The 16,717-nt window shown below is 48.7% G+C and overlaps 1 protein-coding gene and 1 long non-coding RNA gene across 2 annotated transcripts in view; one reads left to right on the plus strand and one right to left on the minus strand.

The window, feature by feature from the left end:
- The window catches only part of LOC307183182, an 82,602-nt gene that overhangs the window by 29,659 nt on the left and 36,226 nt on the right, over positions 1-16,717 (minus strand). The gene's annotated exons all lie outside the window — the stretch shown is intronic.
- AFAP1L1 (actin filament associated protein 1 like 1) overlaps positions 1-16,717 on the plus strand; it is a gene marked incomplete at its 5' end in the record, with an annotated part of 73,385 nt that overhangs the window by 22,274 nt on the left and 34,394 nt on the right. Inside the window, 8 exon segments of the mRNA XM_079915340.1 lie at positions 3,614-3,742; positions 4,774-4,857; positions 5,660-5,757; positions 6,411-6,523; positions 10,384-10,508; positions 11,187-11,398; positions 13,311-13,490; positions 15,433-15,525. Coding sequence (XP_079771466.1) covers positions 3,614-3,742; positions 4,774-4,857; positions 5,660-5,757; positions 6,411-6,523; positions 10,384-10,508; positions 11,187-11,398; positions 13,311-13,490; positions 15,433-15,525 — 1,034 coding nt within the window.

Genomic DNA, 16,717 nt, shown 5'->3' on the forward strand with positions numbered 1-16,717 from the left:
CAGGGCTCACACTCCCTCTGCCAACTGTACTTTAGAATCGCTATGTAACTCTCCTGCCGCCACCTGCTGCCTGCCAATTCCCAGGCTGCAGAAACCAGTGCCACTAGGACCAGGCAGCTCCTGAGTCCCCATGTGCTTCTCCCAGATTACTCAGCTCCCTCCTTTGCTCTGTGTGGACTTTTGTGATCACAACTCGGTTAAATGAAAAACACTTAGAAGTCAAGGGCCCATGTCAGGAATCCCACCAAGGACCAGGAAAAACAACAACAAAGAAAGGTGTTACAAAGCTTGGGTACTAAGACTCATGTTTTTAAATGCAGAGAACTCAATCAGAAACTAATTGTTCTTACTTTAGAAGCAGGAGAGCTTTTAGAAGCCACAATGTTGCCCACAAGGCACTTGCTGATAGCAGCAAGAAATCCTTGGAACCTCACAGTCAAAGAAAAGAAATAAAGGAAGGGCAGCAGGGAGGGAGGGAGGGAGGGAAAGACAGACAGACAGACTGACTGATGTAAGGAATACAAAAAGCTCAGCAATCTGAGGTCATTTATTGAAGGACAGCAATCCTCAGAAAGGTGTGGCTGGGGATAGGGATGCTTTGGGGGGTCCCCAAGGTCAAACCTACTTTTATATGGTACTAAGACCTTATATGCCCTCTTCACTCTCATTGTCTTACGGGTACACAGTAGAGTTTTCCAAAGGTTATATGATGTGTGATGATGTGGTAGCTCTGAAGGTTAATGGAATGTGTGACTATATACTTTTGTGTTTTAAGTTTTTCTCAGTTTTAAGTGTTAATAAGCTCAATACTGATAGATATAACCCCAACAAAACAAAAGCTCTTTGGGGGTCTTCAATAATTGTTAAAAGTGTAAAGGAACTCTGAGGCCAGAAAGTTTCAGAGCCACTGGTTAGAGAGATAAATGGCAACTGCATCCTATAGCCTTGACACTTGTAAATGATAGCAGGGCAGCGTCATGGATTTTCAAACATGAACCATGGCTGCAGGCCACAAGAAAGCTCCCATGGTTACCCTCTGGTGCCTTCCTTAATAGCATTTTCCACAGCCTCCCTGGTGAGTAATTACGAGAGAGAGAGACAGACAGAGAGAGAGAGAATGCCACTGGAACAATATCTTACTCATTTTCTAATTCCCCCAAGTGGCCAGACTGGCACATAATTAGAGTAAATCAGGACATATTTTGGAATACAGTTAACTGACTTTTGGTGTGTCTGTTGGTGCCAGAGAGGTTTGTGTTTCCATTTGAAAAGATTTCCTCCAAAACAGATAAAACTTGGCTAAAATGATTTTAAATGATTTCCTACTTCAAAGAGAGAGCTCTGTCCCTCCAGAACCCTCGCCCAGTGGCACTGCAGGAGCTCCGACCCTGGAGGGAGCAGGGCCTCGAGGCCCCTCACATGGGCTCTGGAGTGAGGCCTAGAGGTGTACAACACAGCAGCTCCAGGAATCACACAAACTTGGGATCAGCCTGGCTCCTCCTCTTTCAAGCTGTGCAACTGTCCCGCGGCTTCCCTCAGCCTCAAAGTCATCTCCTAGAAAACAGGTGTCCCAGTAGGACCTATTCACAGGCGTGTAGGGGGGATGAGATGAAACATGGTGTGGAAAGCCCATACCTCAGGGCCCAGAGGTAGAGAGAGCCCACAAGTTGGTAGCTGTCAGTATCAGCCTTGAGCTCATTTCCATCAAATTTGAGGTGATGTTGGAAATGGCACAGAGAGAATACGACATCACATTTTTCCAACAAGTGCCACTCTCTGTACATAAAATTTCTATTTTTTAAAAAAGTCCTAGTGTGGTCATCTCTCCATTCCCTCTCTCACCTAACATACATAGAGCACCCACTCTGAGCAGGCCCCATACTAGATGCTAAGAAAGCTGAGATTCATAGTACTGTTCACACTTGCCAGAGCCTCACGGCCTCTCCCTCTTCCTGAGGGAGACAGATATTCACATCTTACAGCACAGATCAGCATGGCAGATACTATAATGACAGTAATCATAGCTGACTTGCGGTAAGATTTACTATGTTTGGGGCAAGGCAGTTTCCACACATGGCAATATTAATCCTCACAGCAACCCTATGAGGTGGTGCTGTTATTTCATTCCCTTACAGAGAGGGAAACTGAGTCATAGGTTAAGTAACTTGCCAAAGGTCCACAGCTGATGAATAATGGAGCCTGAACGTGAACCCAGGAAATCTGGCTCCAGGACTGATTCTCTTATGCACCATGTTACAGCCCCTCTTACACATCCAGACCTGTAGCTGCAAGTCAGAGTCTCACCATTTCCTCAGGGGGGCCCTGGTGGGGAGAAGCACGTGGAGTTGGGAGTCAAGAGACTGGGGCTTAAATCTTGGCTCTTCCGCTTGTCTGTGTAACTTCAAGCAAGTTACTTATCTTCTCTGAACCTCCGTTTCTTCACCTAAAAAATGGGCATGATCATCGGACCAATCTCAAAACTTGGTAGGATCCTATAAAATACTGCAAAGCGATCTAGTGCCATGGTTTAAAGTATAGAGTGAGGGAACCAGATTCAGTTGAAGCTTTGCTGGCTGTGTGGCGCTGGAGAAGTTGTTTAAACTCTCTGAGCCGTAGCTGTATCCTCCATATAATGGAGATAATAAAATGTACGCTATGAGATTTAAATAAGACAATAAGTATGAAAGGACTTAGCACAGCTCGCAATACTTATTCAACACACGTCAGCTCATATTATTAGGCACAAGTGATTGGCAAGTTGCAAAGGAGGACAATACTACTACTGTAAAGAAGTTGGTCTTCAGCTCTAAGGCAAACCAAGTCCCAAGATACTGCTTTGGGACAGGGAGACATTGATGACATCATGGTCTTGGCATGCTCCAGTCTTTTTAAAGGACTCTGTGCGCTAAGATTTTGCAGCTCTGTGTGGTCTCAGACCAGCATCATCAGTTTTAGCTGGGAGCTTGTCAGCAATGCAGAATCTCAGGCCCCACACCAGACCTCCTGAGTCAGAATCTGCATTTTGACAAGATCCCCTGGTAATTCCTATATACACTTAAGTTTGAGAAACACTGGTGTAGCATGGAAAAAAGAAGAGCAACAAGAGTTTTTGGCCAGGGGTGGGAAGGGTTAATGTTTAGTTTGGCTCCTGTCAAGCCACCGGAAACAGAAGGTTCCAGAGATTGAAGGGTATGGACTGATGGGACAGGAAGGCTTCCTTCCTGCCTTGTGTCCTGGACAGCCAGGGCTCCTGCCTGGGACCTGCACTGACCCTCGAGCTGCAGTGAGGAAGGACCCCTAGGCCTGCAAAGCAGAGGGCAGGCTGGGACAAAGAGAGGGCTAAGTGCCTCCGCTCAGGCTACCTGGGAAGTTCAGTCCTCAGGCCAAGCCCAGAATGAGGTCTGAGGCAGAGTGGGGAGGCCGGAAAAACGTCACAGTTAACTGAGCAGAGCTCTCCCCAGGGAGGCTGGTGGCCAGCACTGGGACAGCTGTGTGAGGGCCTCTGAGGTCTCCCTGTTGCCCTGGGCCCCGTCCTCTGGGTCCTGGAGGGTGGGGGCGGGCCCAGATCCTGGACACAGAGCCATGACCATGCTCCATGGGCCTTCCTCCTCAGTGCTGGAGCAGCTGCTCCCCGAGCTCACAGGGCTGCTCAGCCTCCTGGACCATGAGTACCTCAGCGACACCACCCTGGAGAAGAAGATGGCTGTGGCCTCCATCCTGCAGAGCCTGCAGCCCCTCCCAGGTCAGCCATCAGCACTCCACACAGAGCTCCTCCAGAGCCCTCAGTAACTCCCCATGGCCTGCTGGCAGGAGGAAGCCTAAACTGCACAGCATGGCATTCACCTCTCTTCATGGTTTAGCCAGCGTCCCCATCCACTCCAGCCCTTCTCCACCACAGCCCTGACTGTGCTCTTTGTCCTCCTCCATCCCCAGCCCTCTACAAACTCACATAACACACATGCCACGCACACTCGTGTACACACTACTACCACACTCACACACAAAAAACATGCTCTCACGTAGACCTCACATAGTAACAAACACACATCACACACAACACACCCCACACGTTCTCTCACATGCAACACACTCACATACTCATCACATACACATCACACGCTCCTACACTCAGATGCACACTCACACACTCCCTCATTTTTATAAGCTGCGTACCTGCCCCCCATCTCTACTCATGCCTCTGCCTCTATTCCCCACAGTCTCTCTGCCTCACTGTGTGCTCAGCAGCAAAGCCTCCTCATCTGCTCCAGCCTTTTCCCCAACCTCAAGTGAGCCCAGGAAATGATATGTGTACATCAAGAGCTCAGGAAACTCTAATGAGCTGTATCGTGTCCCGCAGGGTTGAAGGGGTCTGAGTGACATGGGGGGAAGTCACCACTGGGTGACACTGAGCCTCACTTCCCAGCGACAAAAGGGGTCAATGTCATCGGCCACCCTCACAGGACTGTTGGAGGATGAAAGGGGCAGCAGTTTGCCGACTGTCCCCAAAGCAGCCCCTCTACTCTGTTCTCTATACTGGGCTCTGGGCATCCTTTCACTTGGAGAAGGAGATCCTCAATAGCAATGTAAAAAGGGAAACAAAGTTTGAAAGCAGGGAAATGATTTAGGCTATGCACATGCTTCGCAACCTGAGTGCTGTGTCCTGTGTGGGATAGAAGTCCAAGTGGGCAGGGTAAGCTGGCCGTCCTCAGCATCAGCAGCGGTCCCGGGCCCCCTCCCTCCTCACTGAGGGCCTGCTCTCCTCCTTCCTCACAGCCAAAGAAGTCTCCTACCTGTATGTGAACACAGCGGACCTCCATTCCGGGCCCAGCTTTGTGGAGTCCCTCTTTGAAGAATTTGGTAAGCAGCCCTCTCCTGACCTCTGCTGGAAGCCGTCCTTTCCCCCACGTGCGTGTCCACTGCCCCAGTCTCTGGAACGGTCCCCGGATTGGGCGGGAAAATACCTGCATCTGGGCCTGGCTCTAACATTACAACATTGAGTCACTTTGGGAAAGTCCCTTTGCCTTTCTGGGCCCTGCCAGGTCTGAAAATCTAGACAAATCCATACAGTTATGGGAGATCATCCCTGAGATTTGAGGAAAGGTAGGGATGAATGTGCAGTCCAAAGAAGGCTGGCACATAGGGCGTTGTCTCGTCTGCTGCTAACATCCATCTTAGTAGCTACCTGGTGTGTGAGTTGAGTGGTCCCACAGCTCAGCAGTAAATGGAGCTGTGAGGACTAGCAGAGGCGCCAAGGGTGTGGGAGCAGCCGAGCAGTGCTGCGTGCAGGGTGTGTGTGATCCCAGATCTATCCTGAGGGAAGACAGCACTGTTCAACACAGGGAGAAAGCTATGGGTCAGATGAGAGGACTTACAGACTGACAGACTTTGGGAAAACACTATGCTTTCATTACATAACCCTTGAAAGTTTCCAAAGCACTGTACCAAACAGTATTATCCCATTCGATCCTCTCAATAACACTGGGAGCTAGACAAGGCAGGAATCATTGTGACCACTTTACAGATAAGAGGGATGAAGTCGCTTGACCAGGGTCACTAATGGAGGAGGTGGTGGAGCTTCCTGACCCCAAATCTAGCCCTCTTCTCACTCTGCCATGTTCATCCTCCACTTTCTCTGTCCCAATGGCCTGACCCTTCATAGACTGTGACCTGAGTGACCTTCGAGACATGACAGAGGACGATGGGGAGTCCTGCAAAGAAGCCACCCCTGAGCCAGCCAAGAGCCCACCTCTGAGACACGTGAGTTCTTACACTCTCAGGCCCTCTGTTCCTCTGGAGGAGGTAAGGGAAGCTCTCCCTGCTAATGCTGGGGACCCTCCTGGGGGTCTCTCTCTTCAGTGTGGTGGTCAAGGGCAGAAAAAGCACTGTGAGAACATTTCAATGACTCATGACATGCTCACTGTGCCCGTGCCAAGCAGGGAAAATGCGGTAAACTGACCTGTCCCTTCAGGCCCAAAGGACGTCCCCACCCCAACCTCCGATTTCAGTACCACAGGAAGAGTAATGGGGAAAGCTCTGGGTCACAAGATGGGTGGCCTCTGCCCTCCTCCCTTCTGCTGTGTGGCATATCACTTCCTGTCTCTGAGCCTGAGTTTTCCAGGTACAAAAATGAAGGTCTAGATCATATCTAGGGTTCCTACCCTTTGGTGCCATGGAATTAGGACAAGGGACCCAAATCACATCAAACATTGTCTGTCAACTGCATAATTCACTATCATCATCACCATAAACGGTACCAATTGTTGACCACTCATTACGTCCTTTCATATTCAGAGACTGCATCCTGCCTTCTAGGAGCTCCCTGTCCCCCAGCCTCTTCCCTGTCACTCTGCCTGCTCCCCTCTGCTCTCCTGGCCTTTTGGGTTTCACACACCTCCTTTGTCCTCCTTCAGGCAGCCGACTTGCCTCCACCGCTCCCCAAAAGGCCTCCACCTGAGGAATACTATGAGGAGGCCCTTCCCCTGGGGCCTGGCAAGTCCCCCGAGTATATCAGCTCCCACAGTAAGTTCTTGTCACTGAGGGCTGGGGCGTGCGGAGGAGAAGGCTCATCTCCTGAAGCTCCTGTGTGTCCTGCTGGGGCTGCAGCTCCAAGCCTGGCACCATTCAGCCATGCCCCACCTACTGAGGAGGAGCTACCAGAGCACCTGGCTTCTCCAGTGACAGCCTGGGTGGGCCGGTAGGCATGGCCTGGGGGTTAGGGGCTTGGGTTCTAGTCCCAGTTCTATGTGACCTTGGACAACCCCTTCCCCTCTCTGGGCCTCTGTTCCCCTACCCTTAAAATAAGAAAGAGAGGCTAGATACACACATATAAATGCACTAGGACGGAAGTCCACAGATGAGTGCTACTGGCTTGAGTATAGGGACTTAACATTACATACAAGAAACTCTATTATGATTTTTGGATGACACAGCATGTGGAGTTGAACCTATAAGATGTTTGTGTGTTGTTATTCCTATCATTCAGCAGCACAGTGGAATATTCTCCAACCACCAAAAAATACATAAGATAGGTCTGTCTGTGCTGATCAGAAATGAATCCCAAGATATATATTGGAAAAAAATCAAAGAGAATACTGCATATAACAAGATCACATTTGTTTTTAAATAGGGTACTCACATGCACATGCATTTAACAGTTCTTCTAGGATATGCAAGAAACTCTTAACAGTATTTTCCTATAGGAAATGAATAGAAATCTGGGTGAAAGGGAACGTATTATCCCCTTCATACTCTTCTGTACTGATTGTGCTTTTCACCATGTTGTGGTAAATACACATAACATAAAATTGACCACTCCAACCATTTTAAAGTGTCCAGTCAGTGGCATTTACTGCATTCACAGTGCTGTGCGGCCATCACCACTATCTAGTTCCCAAACATTTTCATCACTCCAGAAGGAAACCCCATACCCAATAAGCAGTCACTTTCTGTTCCTCTCTCAACCAATGTTTTCTGTCTCTATGGATTTGCCTAATCTGAATATTTCATTTAAATAGAATCACACAATATGTGGCCTTTTATGTCTGGATTATTTTATTTAGCATAGTGTTTTCAAGGTTCATCCATGTCATTGCATGTATCAGTACTTCCTTTTTATGGACAAATAATATTCCATAGTATGGATATACCACATTTTGTTTATCATCTGTCAGCTGATGGACATTTGGGTGTTTCCACCTTTAGGCTATTATGGTATATTATTTTTATGATTAATAAACTAGTTCAAACAAAACTACTGAAATGGTGGGGTTGGACCAGGTGATCAATGCCCCTCCTTCAGCCTTGATAGTCTTGGGTCTATGTCACTGCCAGCAGCTGTTTATGTGAAGCAGGTGACTTTATTTTATCCACTTGAGGACGGGGAAGAAGGAGGGGATGAAGTGCTGCTGGGCCCTGAATCCCAGGACCAGCCCCTCAGCTGAGCGAGGCTCCTCCCCCTCCCCAGAGAGCTCAGATGGGGCAGAGAAGCTGCCTCCTGGAGCAGCAGGGATCCTGGGGCAGGAGGGTAGGGAGTGCCTCAGGAAAGGCCAGGGACCTTATCCAGGGAGAGGGCACCAAGCCCGACAGGAAATATCCTTCCTCTCGCACAGGGTCCAGCCTACCAGGTGTCCAAGTGCTATGACCCTGGTGCTCCCTCCCTCTTCCCCCTCGCACCTCCTCCTTCCCCACCCCCACCTCTGGCCTGAGCACCCCAGGGCACCTCACAGGGATGTCACCAGCATCTGAGACCTCAGAATGCCTCCTGGGAAAAGCAAGCTCTGAGCCTCACTTGGGAGATACAATTGGGTGTCCCAGTCACTGGGAATTTGAGTGCTGCCGTCCTCAAGAAACAGATGGACAGCATGGGCTGAGAGCCCAGAGCAGCGGTCTGAGGAACAGGTGGTGTGAGAGCAAGTTGGTCTGAAAGGAGGAAGGCTTCCTGGAGGAGAGGATGTGCACCTGTCCCCCGAGCTGGCAACCTCAGTTCGGATCCAGGCTCTATCACTAGCAAAATGTGTGGCTTCAGTTTCTTCATCTGTGAAGTGGGTCTGATACACACCTCCCTGCATTGTGGGAATCAAAAGAGATGATGAATATAATGATATCTAGTATTTGCCTAGGATGTTCTGTGTGCCAGGCATTGTGCTGAGAGTTCATATGCATCATATCACTAATTCAAGGTCAGAACTGTTCATGTCGATTTATAGGTAAAGAATCTGAAACGCAGAGAAACTGTTTTCTTTCCAAGGTCACTCAGTAAATGATGGAGATAGATTTGAACTCAAATCTGATTAACCCCAAAGCACATGCCCTTAATCCACTGAGCTTCAAAGTATGCTCCAGAGACCATCTGTATGAAAATAATCTTGTTTTTAAAAAGTCTGATTCCTTGGAGTTCCATATATTTTCTCTTTTTACATATGTTTAGAACTATGCTATTAAATAGTTTTTTTCCTTAGTGCAGATTCCTCAGCTCAGCCCACATCAGTGAATCCGAATCTCTGGGGATACAGTCCAGGGATCTGCATTTTAAAAAGACCCCCAGTGAATGTAAATTGGTGCAGCCACTATGGAAAAAATATGGAGGTTCCTCAAAAAACTAAAAATAGAGTTACCATATGATCTAGCAATCCCACTCTTGGGCATATATCTGGAGAAAACTCTGATTCGAAAAGATAACATGTACCCCCAATATTCATAGCAGCACTATTTACAATAGCCAAGACATGGAAGCAACCTAAACGTCCATCAACGGATGAATGGGTAATGAAGATGTGAGATAGAGAGATAGATAGATAGATAGATCTGTATATATACACACAATGAAATAATAGCCATAAAAAGAATGAAATAATGCCATTTGCAGCAACGTGGATGGACCTAGAGATTATCATACTAAGTGAAGTCAGAGAAAGACAAATACCATATGATTTCACTTATATGTGGCATCTAAAATATGATACAAATGAACTTATTTACAAAACAGATACAGACTCAGACACAGAAAACAAACCTATGGTTACCAAAGGGGAAAGGTGGGGGGGGATAAATTAGGAGTTTGGGATTAACAGATACAAGCTACTATATACAAAATAGACAACCAGCATAGGGAACTATAATCAATATCTTGTAATAAACTATAATGGAAAAGAAAAATAAATAAATAAAAAGACCCCCGGTAATTGTGATACAGAATACAATTTGGGATAACCTCACTCCTATACTGCACATTCCCATGAATGGGAAAGTGAAAGTTCAGCATCAGCAGCTGTTGTGTTATTGTATGTATTCACCATTTTATGTGTTATTAGTATCTCCTCTAGTCCAGTTCCTCCTCTGTAGTCACAGAAATTTAGAAGGAGAGGAGGGGGTGGATGTATTAAGAAGTGAGCGGAGGGGCTGAAGTGGAAGAAGATGAGACAAAGGCAGAATAGAAAGGGGGTCTGGGCCCAGGTGCTGGGACACCACTCCCTGCAGTGCAGGGACCAGAACTGTGACTGAGACACACACCCACACACACCAATGCTCTGGGCTCAGAGGAGAGGGGCTGACCACTCTCTGCCTGGGAAGGTCAAAGGAAAGATCTTCGAGCTGGGTTTTAGAGGGTGAGGAATGCTCTAGCAGTTGCTAAGAGGGCACAGACAATAGCATGAACATAAGCCTGGAAGTGTGACAGGGCCCAGCAAGGCAGTTCTTGGTGACAGGAGCACAGGGGGCAGGTGTGGCACTAGAGCAGATGAGATGCAGAGACGAGGCCCCACACCCTGGCCGGGGAGTGCCGACAAGAAGCTCTACTCCCTCTTCCCTCCCTCTTCCCTGAGGAGGGCATGGTGTCCACGATCTTCCCCAGCCCTGGCGCCTGGAGTCTGCCTGCATTTCTCCAAGTACTGCTCTTTCTGCCAACCCCACAGACGACTGCAGCCCAGCCCACTCGATTGTGGACAGCTACTACGAGGATGCAGACAGCAGCTACCCCGCGACCAGGATGAATGGGGAGCTGAAGAACTCTTGTAAGTACCAGGTGGATGTTCAGTCCAATTCCGTCCTCACGAAGAGCAGGCCTTGACCTGACCTTGGCATGCCCGTGCCTACCACCCCGTCACCTCCCTGGGGTCGCCACAGAGTCCTCAAAGCCCTTGTTCTCAGAGACCCTGGGAATCAGTGGGAAGACTGCTGGCATGGGAGTCAGGAGCCCCAGACCAAGCCCTTGCCCTGACTCTTGGTGACTGATCTTAGGTGAGTGATTTATTCTCTCTGAGCCTCCAGATTCCTCTGTATAAAATGGGGACTTGCTGGGTGCCATGAAAATGACCTGAGACTGGATGCAAAGATGATGGGTAAAGACAAAAGCTGATGTTTACTGAGCCCTCACTGAGTGCCAGAAACTCGGCTAAACACTCTATATTTGTTGCTGTTCACAATAGCCCAGTGAGGTAGGTATTATTCATTATTATTGATGAGGAAACTGAAGCTCTGAGAGATGAAGTCACTGAGAACACAAAGCAAGTAGTAAATCTGTAAGACACAGTGCCCATGCGGGGGCTTAGTCATTACCAACATCACACCTCACACCTACCCCTTCACAGCCCCGGGGCCCCAGAGCAGGGATGCCTGCAGAGGGGTAAGAAGGTGCCCCCGCCCCACCCGGTGACAGCACAGGGACGGGTCCTTTCCCGTGGCTCCTGCAGACAATGACTCTGACGCCATGAGCAGCTCCTACGAGTCCTATGATGAGGAGGAGGAGGAAGGGAAAGGGCCGCAGCCCACACACCACTGGCCTTCAGAGGAGGCCTCCATGCACCTGGTGAGGGACTGCAGGATATGTGCCTTCCTGCTGCGGAAAAAGCGCTTCGGGCAGTGGGCCAAGCAGCTGACCGTCATCAAGGAGGACCAGCTCCTGGTGAGTGGCCACAGACGAGTGCCTCTCGGCCTCACGTGGACTTGCATGTGCCCGTGCGTGTGTCTGTGTATCTGTGTGCATTCAGGCATGTCTGCCTCGGTTCCTCTAGGTTTGCTTTGTGCACAGAGGCTCAAAGCCCGGTGCTTCTGAGATCAGGGCTCTCCCACCCGAGAAGAATTAAAAGACAAAACAAAACCTGAAGACCTAATAAAGACTTTATCAAGTTTTGTTTTGCCAGACATGAATTTTTTATCACTTTAAAACAATGTTTATCATTTTTCATTATGCAAGTAAATGTATTTATTTATAAAGCCAGAAGAAAATAAAAAATGATTTTTTTAAAAAAACCCACCTAACCCTGTTGACCAAGAGCTAACCACAGTTAGATTTTGATGTATAAACTTCCACCCTCATTTCCATACATCTGTCTTTTCTAAAACTGAGCCCATGTAATACTTGTTATTATATAACTTGCTTTTTTAAACTTTTTTTTTAATTCATCATCTCTCATCACTAGCATTTCATAAAAGAAATCTACCTTTACTTCCAAAGTATAAGGATGGACATAATTTCAGGAAAAAAAAATGAGATAGGTTGTTTACCTATTGGCAAGTCTTACCGAACATACATGCATTTGAAACATGACCTTTTCTCACGCTGCAGCAGTGAAAAGCTCATCCCAGGCCAGAACCAGGCCAAGAATCATGACTTACTTCTTTCCACACCTTATGCCTTCTATCTTTTTCTTGACTTAGTGTACTGCCTAGGACCTCCAGTACAATGTAAATAGAAGTGGTGAGAGCAGGCATTCTTGTCTCAATCCAGATCTCGAAGGAAAGTTCAATAATTCACCATCAAAGCTGACGTTTGCCATGGGTTTTTTGTAGGTGTTCCTTATTATCACATTAACCAAGTTCTCCTCTAAGAGTCTGCGAAGAGTTTATGTTACAAATGGGTGCAGAATTTTTTTTTTTTTTTTTTTTTTTGCGGTATGTGGGCTTCTCACTGTTGTGTCCTCTCCCGTTGCGGAGCACAGGCTCCAGATGCGCAGGCTCAGCAACCATGGCTCACGGGCCTAGCTGCTCCGCAGCATGTGGGATCTTCCCGGACCGGGGCATGAACCCGTGTCCCCTACATCAGCAGGCGGACTCTCAACCACTGCGCCACCAGGGAAGCCCGGGTGCAGAATTTTATCAAATATTTTTTCTGCTTCTATTAGGATATATGATTTTTCTCCTTTTTTCTGTTAATATGATGAATTATACAGTTAGTCTTTGAATGATAACCCACTCTTGCACTCCTAGAATAAACCCCACTTGGTCTCTATGCAATACGTTTTTATGTGTGTCTGGATTCTATATGCTAATATTTTGTTTTAGTTTTTACAATTATGTTACGAGAGAGATTAGCCTATGATTTCCTTTTTTGTAATGTCATTGTCAGGTGCTGGTATCAAGGTAATGTTAGCCTCATAATAAGAATTGGGAAGTGAGAATCATTATTGATAAACTATTGACTTCCCAAGCCCAACCCTCCATCTCTGCTAGAATTCTCTCCCCCACATTTCTGTCATGTAGCCCATTAATAGCAGGGAGCTGGCTTCCTCCCAAGACAGCCTGTTTCTTCTCTGGTTCTTTAGACTAAAACGGTCTTCCTAGTATTGTGCTAAAATCTGCCTCTTCCTAAATAGGTAGTTGTGACCCCTGGGACCGCTCAGTGGCCCTTGAGATCTGGAGATTGCCCAAATATGCCCCTCCCAGGCTTCTCCTCTCTGTGGTGAACAGCCCCTGTCTTCATGCAGTGCCCACAGCTGGACTGGGTGGGGAGGTCTCTGTGGGGTAGGTTGAGTTTCCCTGTCTCCTCCCTCTACTCTCCGCTCCAGGAGGCCCTAACCCCTTCTATTCCTGTCCAGTGTTACAAAAGCTCCAAGGACCGGCAGCCACATCTGAGGCTAGCGCTGGATGTCTGCAATGTCATCTACGTGCCCAAGGACAGCCGGCACAAGAGGCACGAGCTGCGCTTCTCCCAGGGAGCTACCGAAGTCCTGGTGCTGGCACTGCAGAGCCGGGAGCAGGCCGAGGAGTGGCTGAAGGTACAGGGGGGCTGTGCCTTCGCCTACCCCCACTCCCTCCTTCCTTCCTCTCTTCCCCGGACCCAGCCCTCAATGGAGTGGGCCCCTGTCACTGGAAGAACAGGCCTTGCTCAGGGGAGAGGGGGTCAGTGCCCTTCACATAAAGCTAGGGCTTTATGTGGAAATGGGCTTCGGACATCTCCAGGAGACAGACCTCAGGCTGGAGACCTGTGTTCCTTCTAGTTATTTGAATCCCCTTTCTAACACGCCTACTGTGGGTTTATCCTACCTGCAACTGTACATCTCCAGGAATGAGGAGCTTAATACCTACAAAGGAAGTTGATTTTATCATTAGACAAGCTAATCCTTTTTCTTCTTTTAATAATGGAGAAATTCTGTCTTACCTTAGGTGAAACGTGCATACTTATCACATCCACCTATGACCCAGCCTCTGCATCTTGCAGCTACACAACAATTTGAGTTACCATGTACTGAGCACTTACTTTGTGCCATGCATTGTGCTAAGAGCTTTATACACATGACTTCATTTACTATTCACAGTGGGACTAATATTGTTCCCATTTTACAGATGAGGAAACTGAGGCACAAAGAGCTTCTGTGACTCACCCAAGGTCAACCACCAAGTGGTTCGGGCAAGGATTAGAAGCAAATAAGGAAACCTACTCCAAAAGCGACAGGCAGGGTGGCATACTGATGACAAGGGAGGACTTGGGTGCCACACAGACTTGAGTTCAAGTCCCAGACCTGAGTGGCATTTACTGGCTGTGTGATCTTCTGCAAAGGACTTTGCTTCCCTGTGCCTCAGTTTCTTCCTCTATAAAATGGTTCTTGTAAGGATTCTAGAGAGTACTTGATATAGGGCCTGCCAGGCAGTAAGTCCTGAGTAACTGCCAGTGACTACTCTGCAGTGATGGTGAAGCCCTCACCCCCAGGCCCTTACAGCAGCTCTCCCCTCCTCTGATCTTCCTGCTGGAACAAAGAAACCAAACCCCTCCTTCCCTCCCTCCCCATCCTCCCTTCCTTCCTGTGATAACCAGCTCTCCCACTGGGATGTTTACTGTTTCTCATTACTGCCTTTGTCTCAGGAGGGGAAGGAAGAGAGAGAACCTGCATGCTGGGGTGGGGGTGGGGGAGAGTGCTCTGTCCTCAAGGGGCTGGTTGGGTCAGAAGAAGAAGCCCTAGACCTAGAGTTAGGAGGCCTGCCTTGGCACGCCAGTTAGCCCAGAGGATAGGGCAGGCAGCCATGGCTTCACCTCTCAGAGCCTCATCATCCTTATCTGTAATTTGGGGATCAAGGTGCCCCTGCCCCACAAGGCTGCTGTGGGAATACAATGGGATAATCCACGCAAAGCCACCTGACAGATGAGCAGCAAGTGGTCCGTTATTGTTTCATGGTCTGGATGCTTGTGCTGCATGGCCTCAGGTGAATGCCTTGGAGTCTCAGTTTCCACATCTTTGAAATGGAGAGAATAACCCTGGCTGCCCTGCAGGTTGTTGTAAAGTTCCAACATGTCACAGAAGTGAGTCCTCATGCCTGTGCAGGGCATCCTGGTTCACATGGCCCTTCACACCCATCATCTCACTGGTCCTCACACACCCAAGGACGTAATAAGCAGAGGACCACTAATATCCCCATGTTACAGATGGGGAAACTAAGGCCCAGAGCGGGGAAATTGCTTTCCCAAGGCCACGCAACTAATTAGTAATGGCACCAGGTCTAAAAGCCAAGCCTCTGGGCCCAATTCAAGGGACAGACAAAGAAGAAAGCCTGTTCAGACCCTGACGTGCCCCACAAATGGGGCAGGAGGCCACATCAACCCATCTCTTCCACCCAGTGATCCCAGCTGCTCTGCCTGATGGCCCTGACCAACAGACCCCATTCTTGCTTTTGCCTCCACAGGGTCCCTGCCCACCTGCTCACAGATGTGTGTCCTCTCCACAGGTCATCCGAGAGGTCAGCAAGTCCGTTGGGGGTGCTGAGGGGGCAGATGTGCCCAGATCCCCAGTCCTCCTGTGCAAGGTGGACCTGGACAAGGTACCTCTGTCTTCTCAAGGTTCCCTCTGGGCCAGGCAGTGGGGATTCCACACGGGCTCTGCCCCAGGGGACTCGCAGGCTGGTGGTAAAGCCAGCCATTGACAGTAGGCATTCAATAAATGTCTACTGAATTCATGAATGAATGAATGCCCGTGTCCAAGGTGCAGTACAAGCCTGAGGAGGGAGTGACTACCCTGCCAGGACAGGAAGAGGTCACGTTGGAACTGAGCCATGCAAACTAAATTGAAATTAGTCAGAGAAGGAGTGTGCCCCACTGGCACATAAGTGAAACGGTTGTTTCATAGTCTGTCAGGCCAATGGCAAACATATGCTAATGCCTATGCTTCACCAGGTGCTGTGGGTGATCAAGGGACTCCACCCCAAATCCTAAGGAGAGAGTTAAGACTCCCATACAGGGCTTCCCTGGTGGCACAGTGGTTGAGAGTCCGCCTGCCGATGCAGGGGACACGGGTTCATGCCCCGGTCCGGGAAGATCCCACATGCCGCGGAGCGGCTGGGCCCGTGAGCCATGGCCGCTGAGCCTGCGCGTCCGGAGCCTGTGCTCCGCAACGGGAGAGGCCACAGCAGTGAGAGGCCCGCGTACTGCAAAAAAAAAAAAAAAAAAAAAAAAAGACTCCCATACATGGGTCTCACATGACATAATAAAGGCTAGCATTATAGAAAATATGACTGTGTGGCCAGGACTGTCCTAAATGCTTTACATGCATTACCTAATTTAATTTCTACAGCAACTCTGATAAACTACATTTTCAGAAGAGGAAGCCAAGGCACAGAGAGGTTTGCCCAAAGTCACATATAGTTAATAAGGAACAGAGCTAATTGATTTACACACCGCCAGCCTGCCTCTCAAGGGGAGCTTCCTGAGCTCCACTGGACGAGTAGTTAGCATCTGCCGTGCATTGGGTACTGTGCTAGGCACTGGGTGCAGTCCTAACAGTAACAGACACACCCCCTGCCCTCCCAGCAAGGGGTTCAGACATGAATCCAATCACATAGACTTAGAAATGCCAAGCTGTGTAAGCGCCAGGGAGGAAAAGTACCAGGTACCCTGGGAGCACATGACAGGGGCTGATCTTGTCTCAGGGTCAAGAAAGGCTTTCCTGAGGGAGCACAATACAGAGAAGGGTGAAAAATTAGTGAGGAGGGGGAGGGAAAAGGCATTCCAAGCAGG

This window comes from Stenella coeruleoalba (assembly GCF_951394435.1).
Source record: "Stenella coeruleoalba genome assembly, chromosome: 3".
Lineage (NCBI taxonomy): Eukaryota > Metazoa > Chordata > Mammalia > Artiodactyla > Delphinidae > Stenella > Stenella coeruleoalba.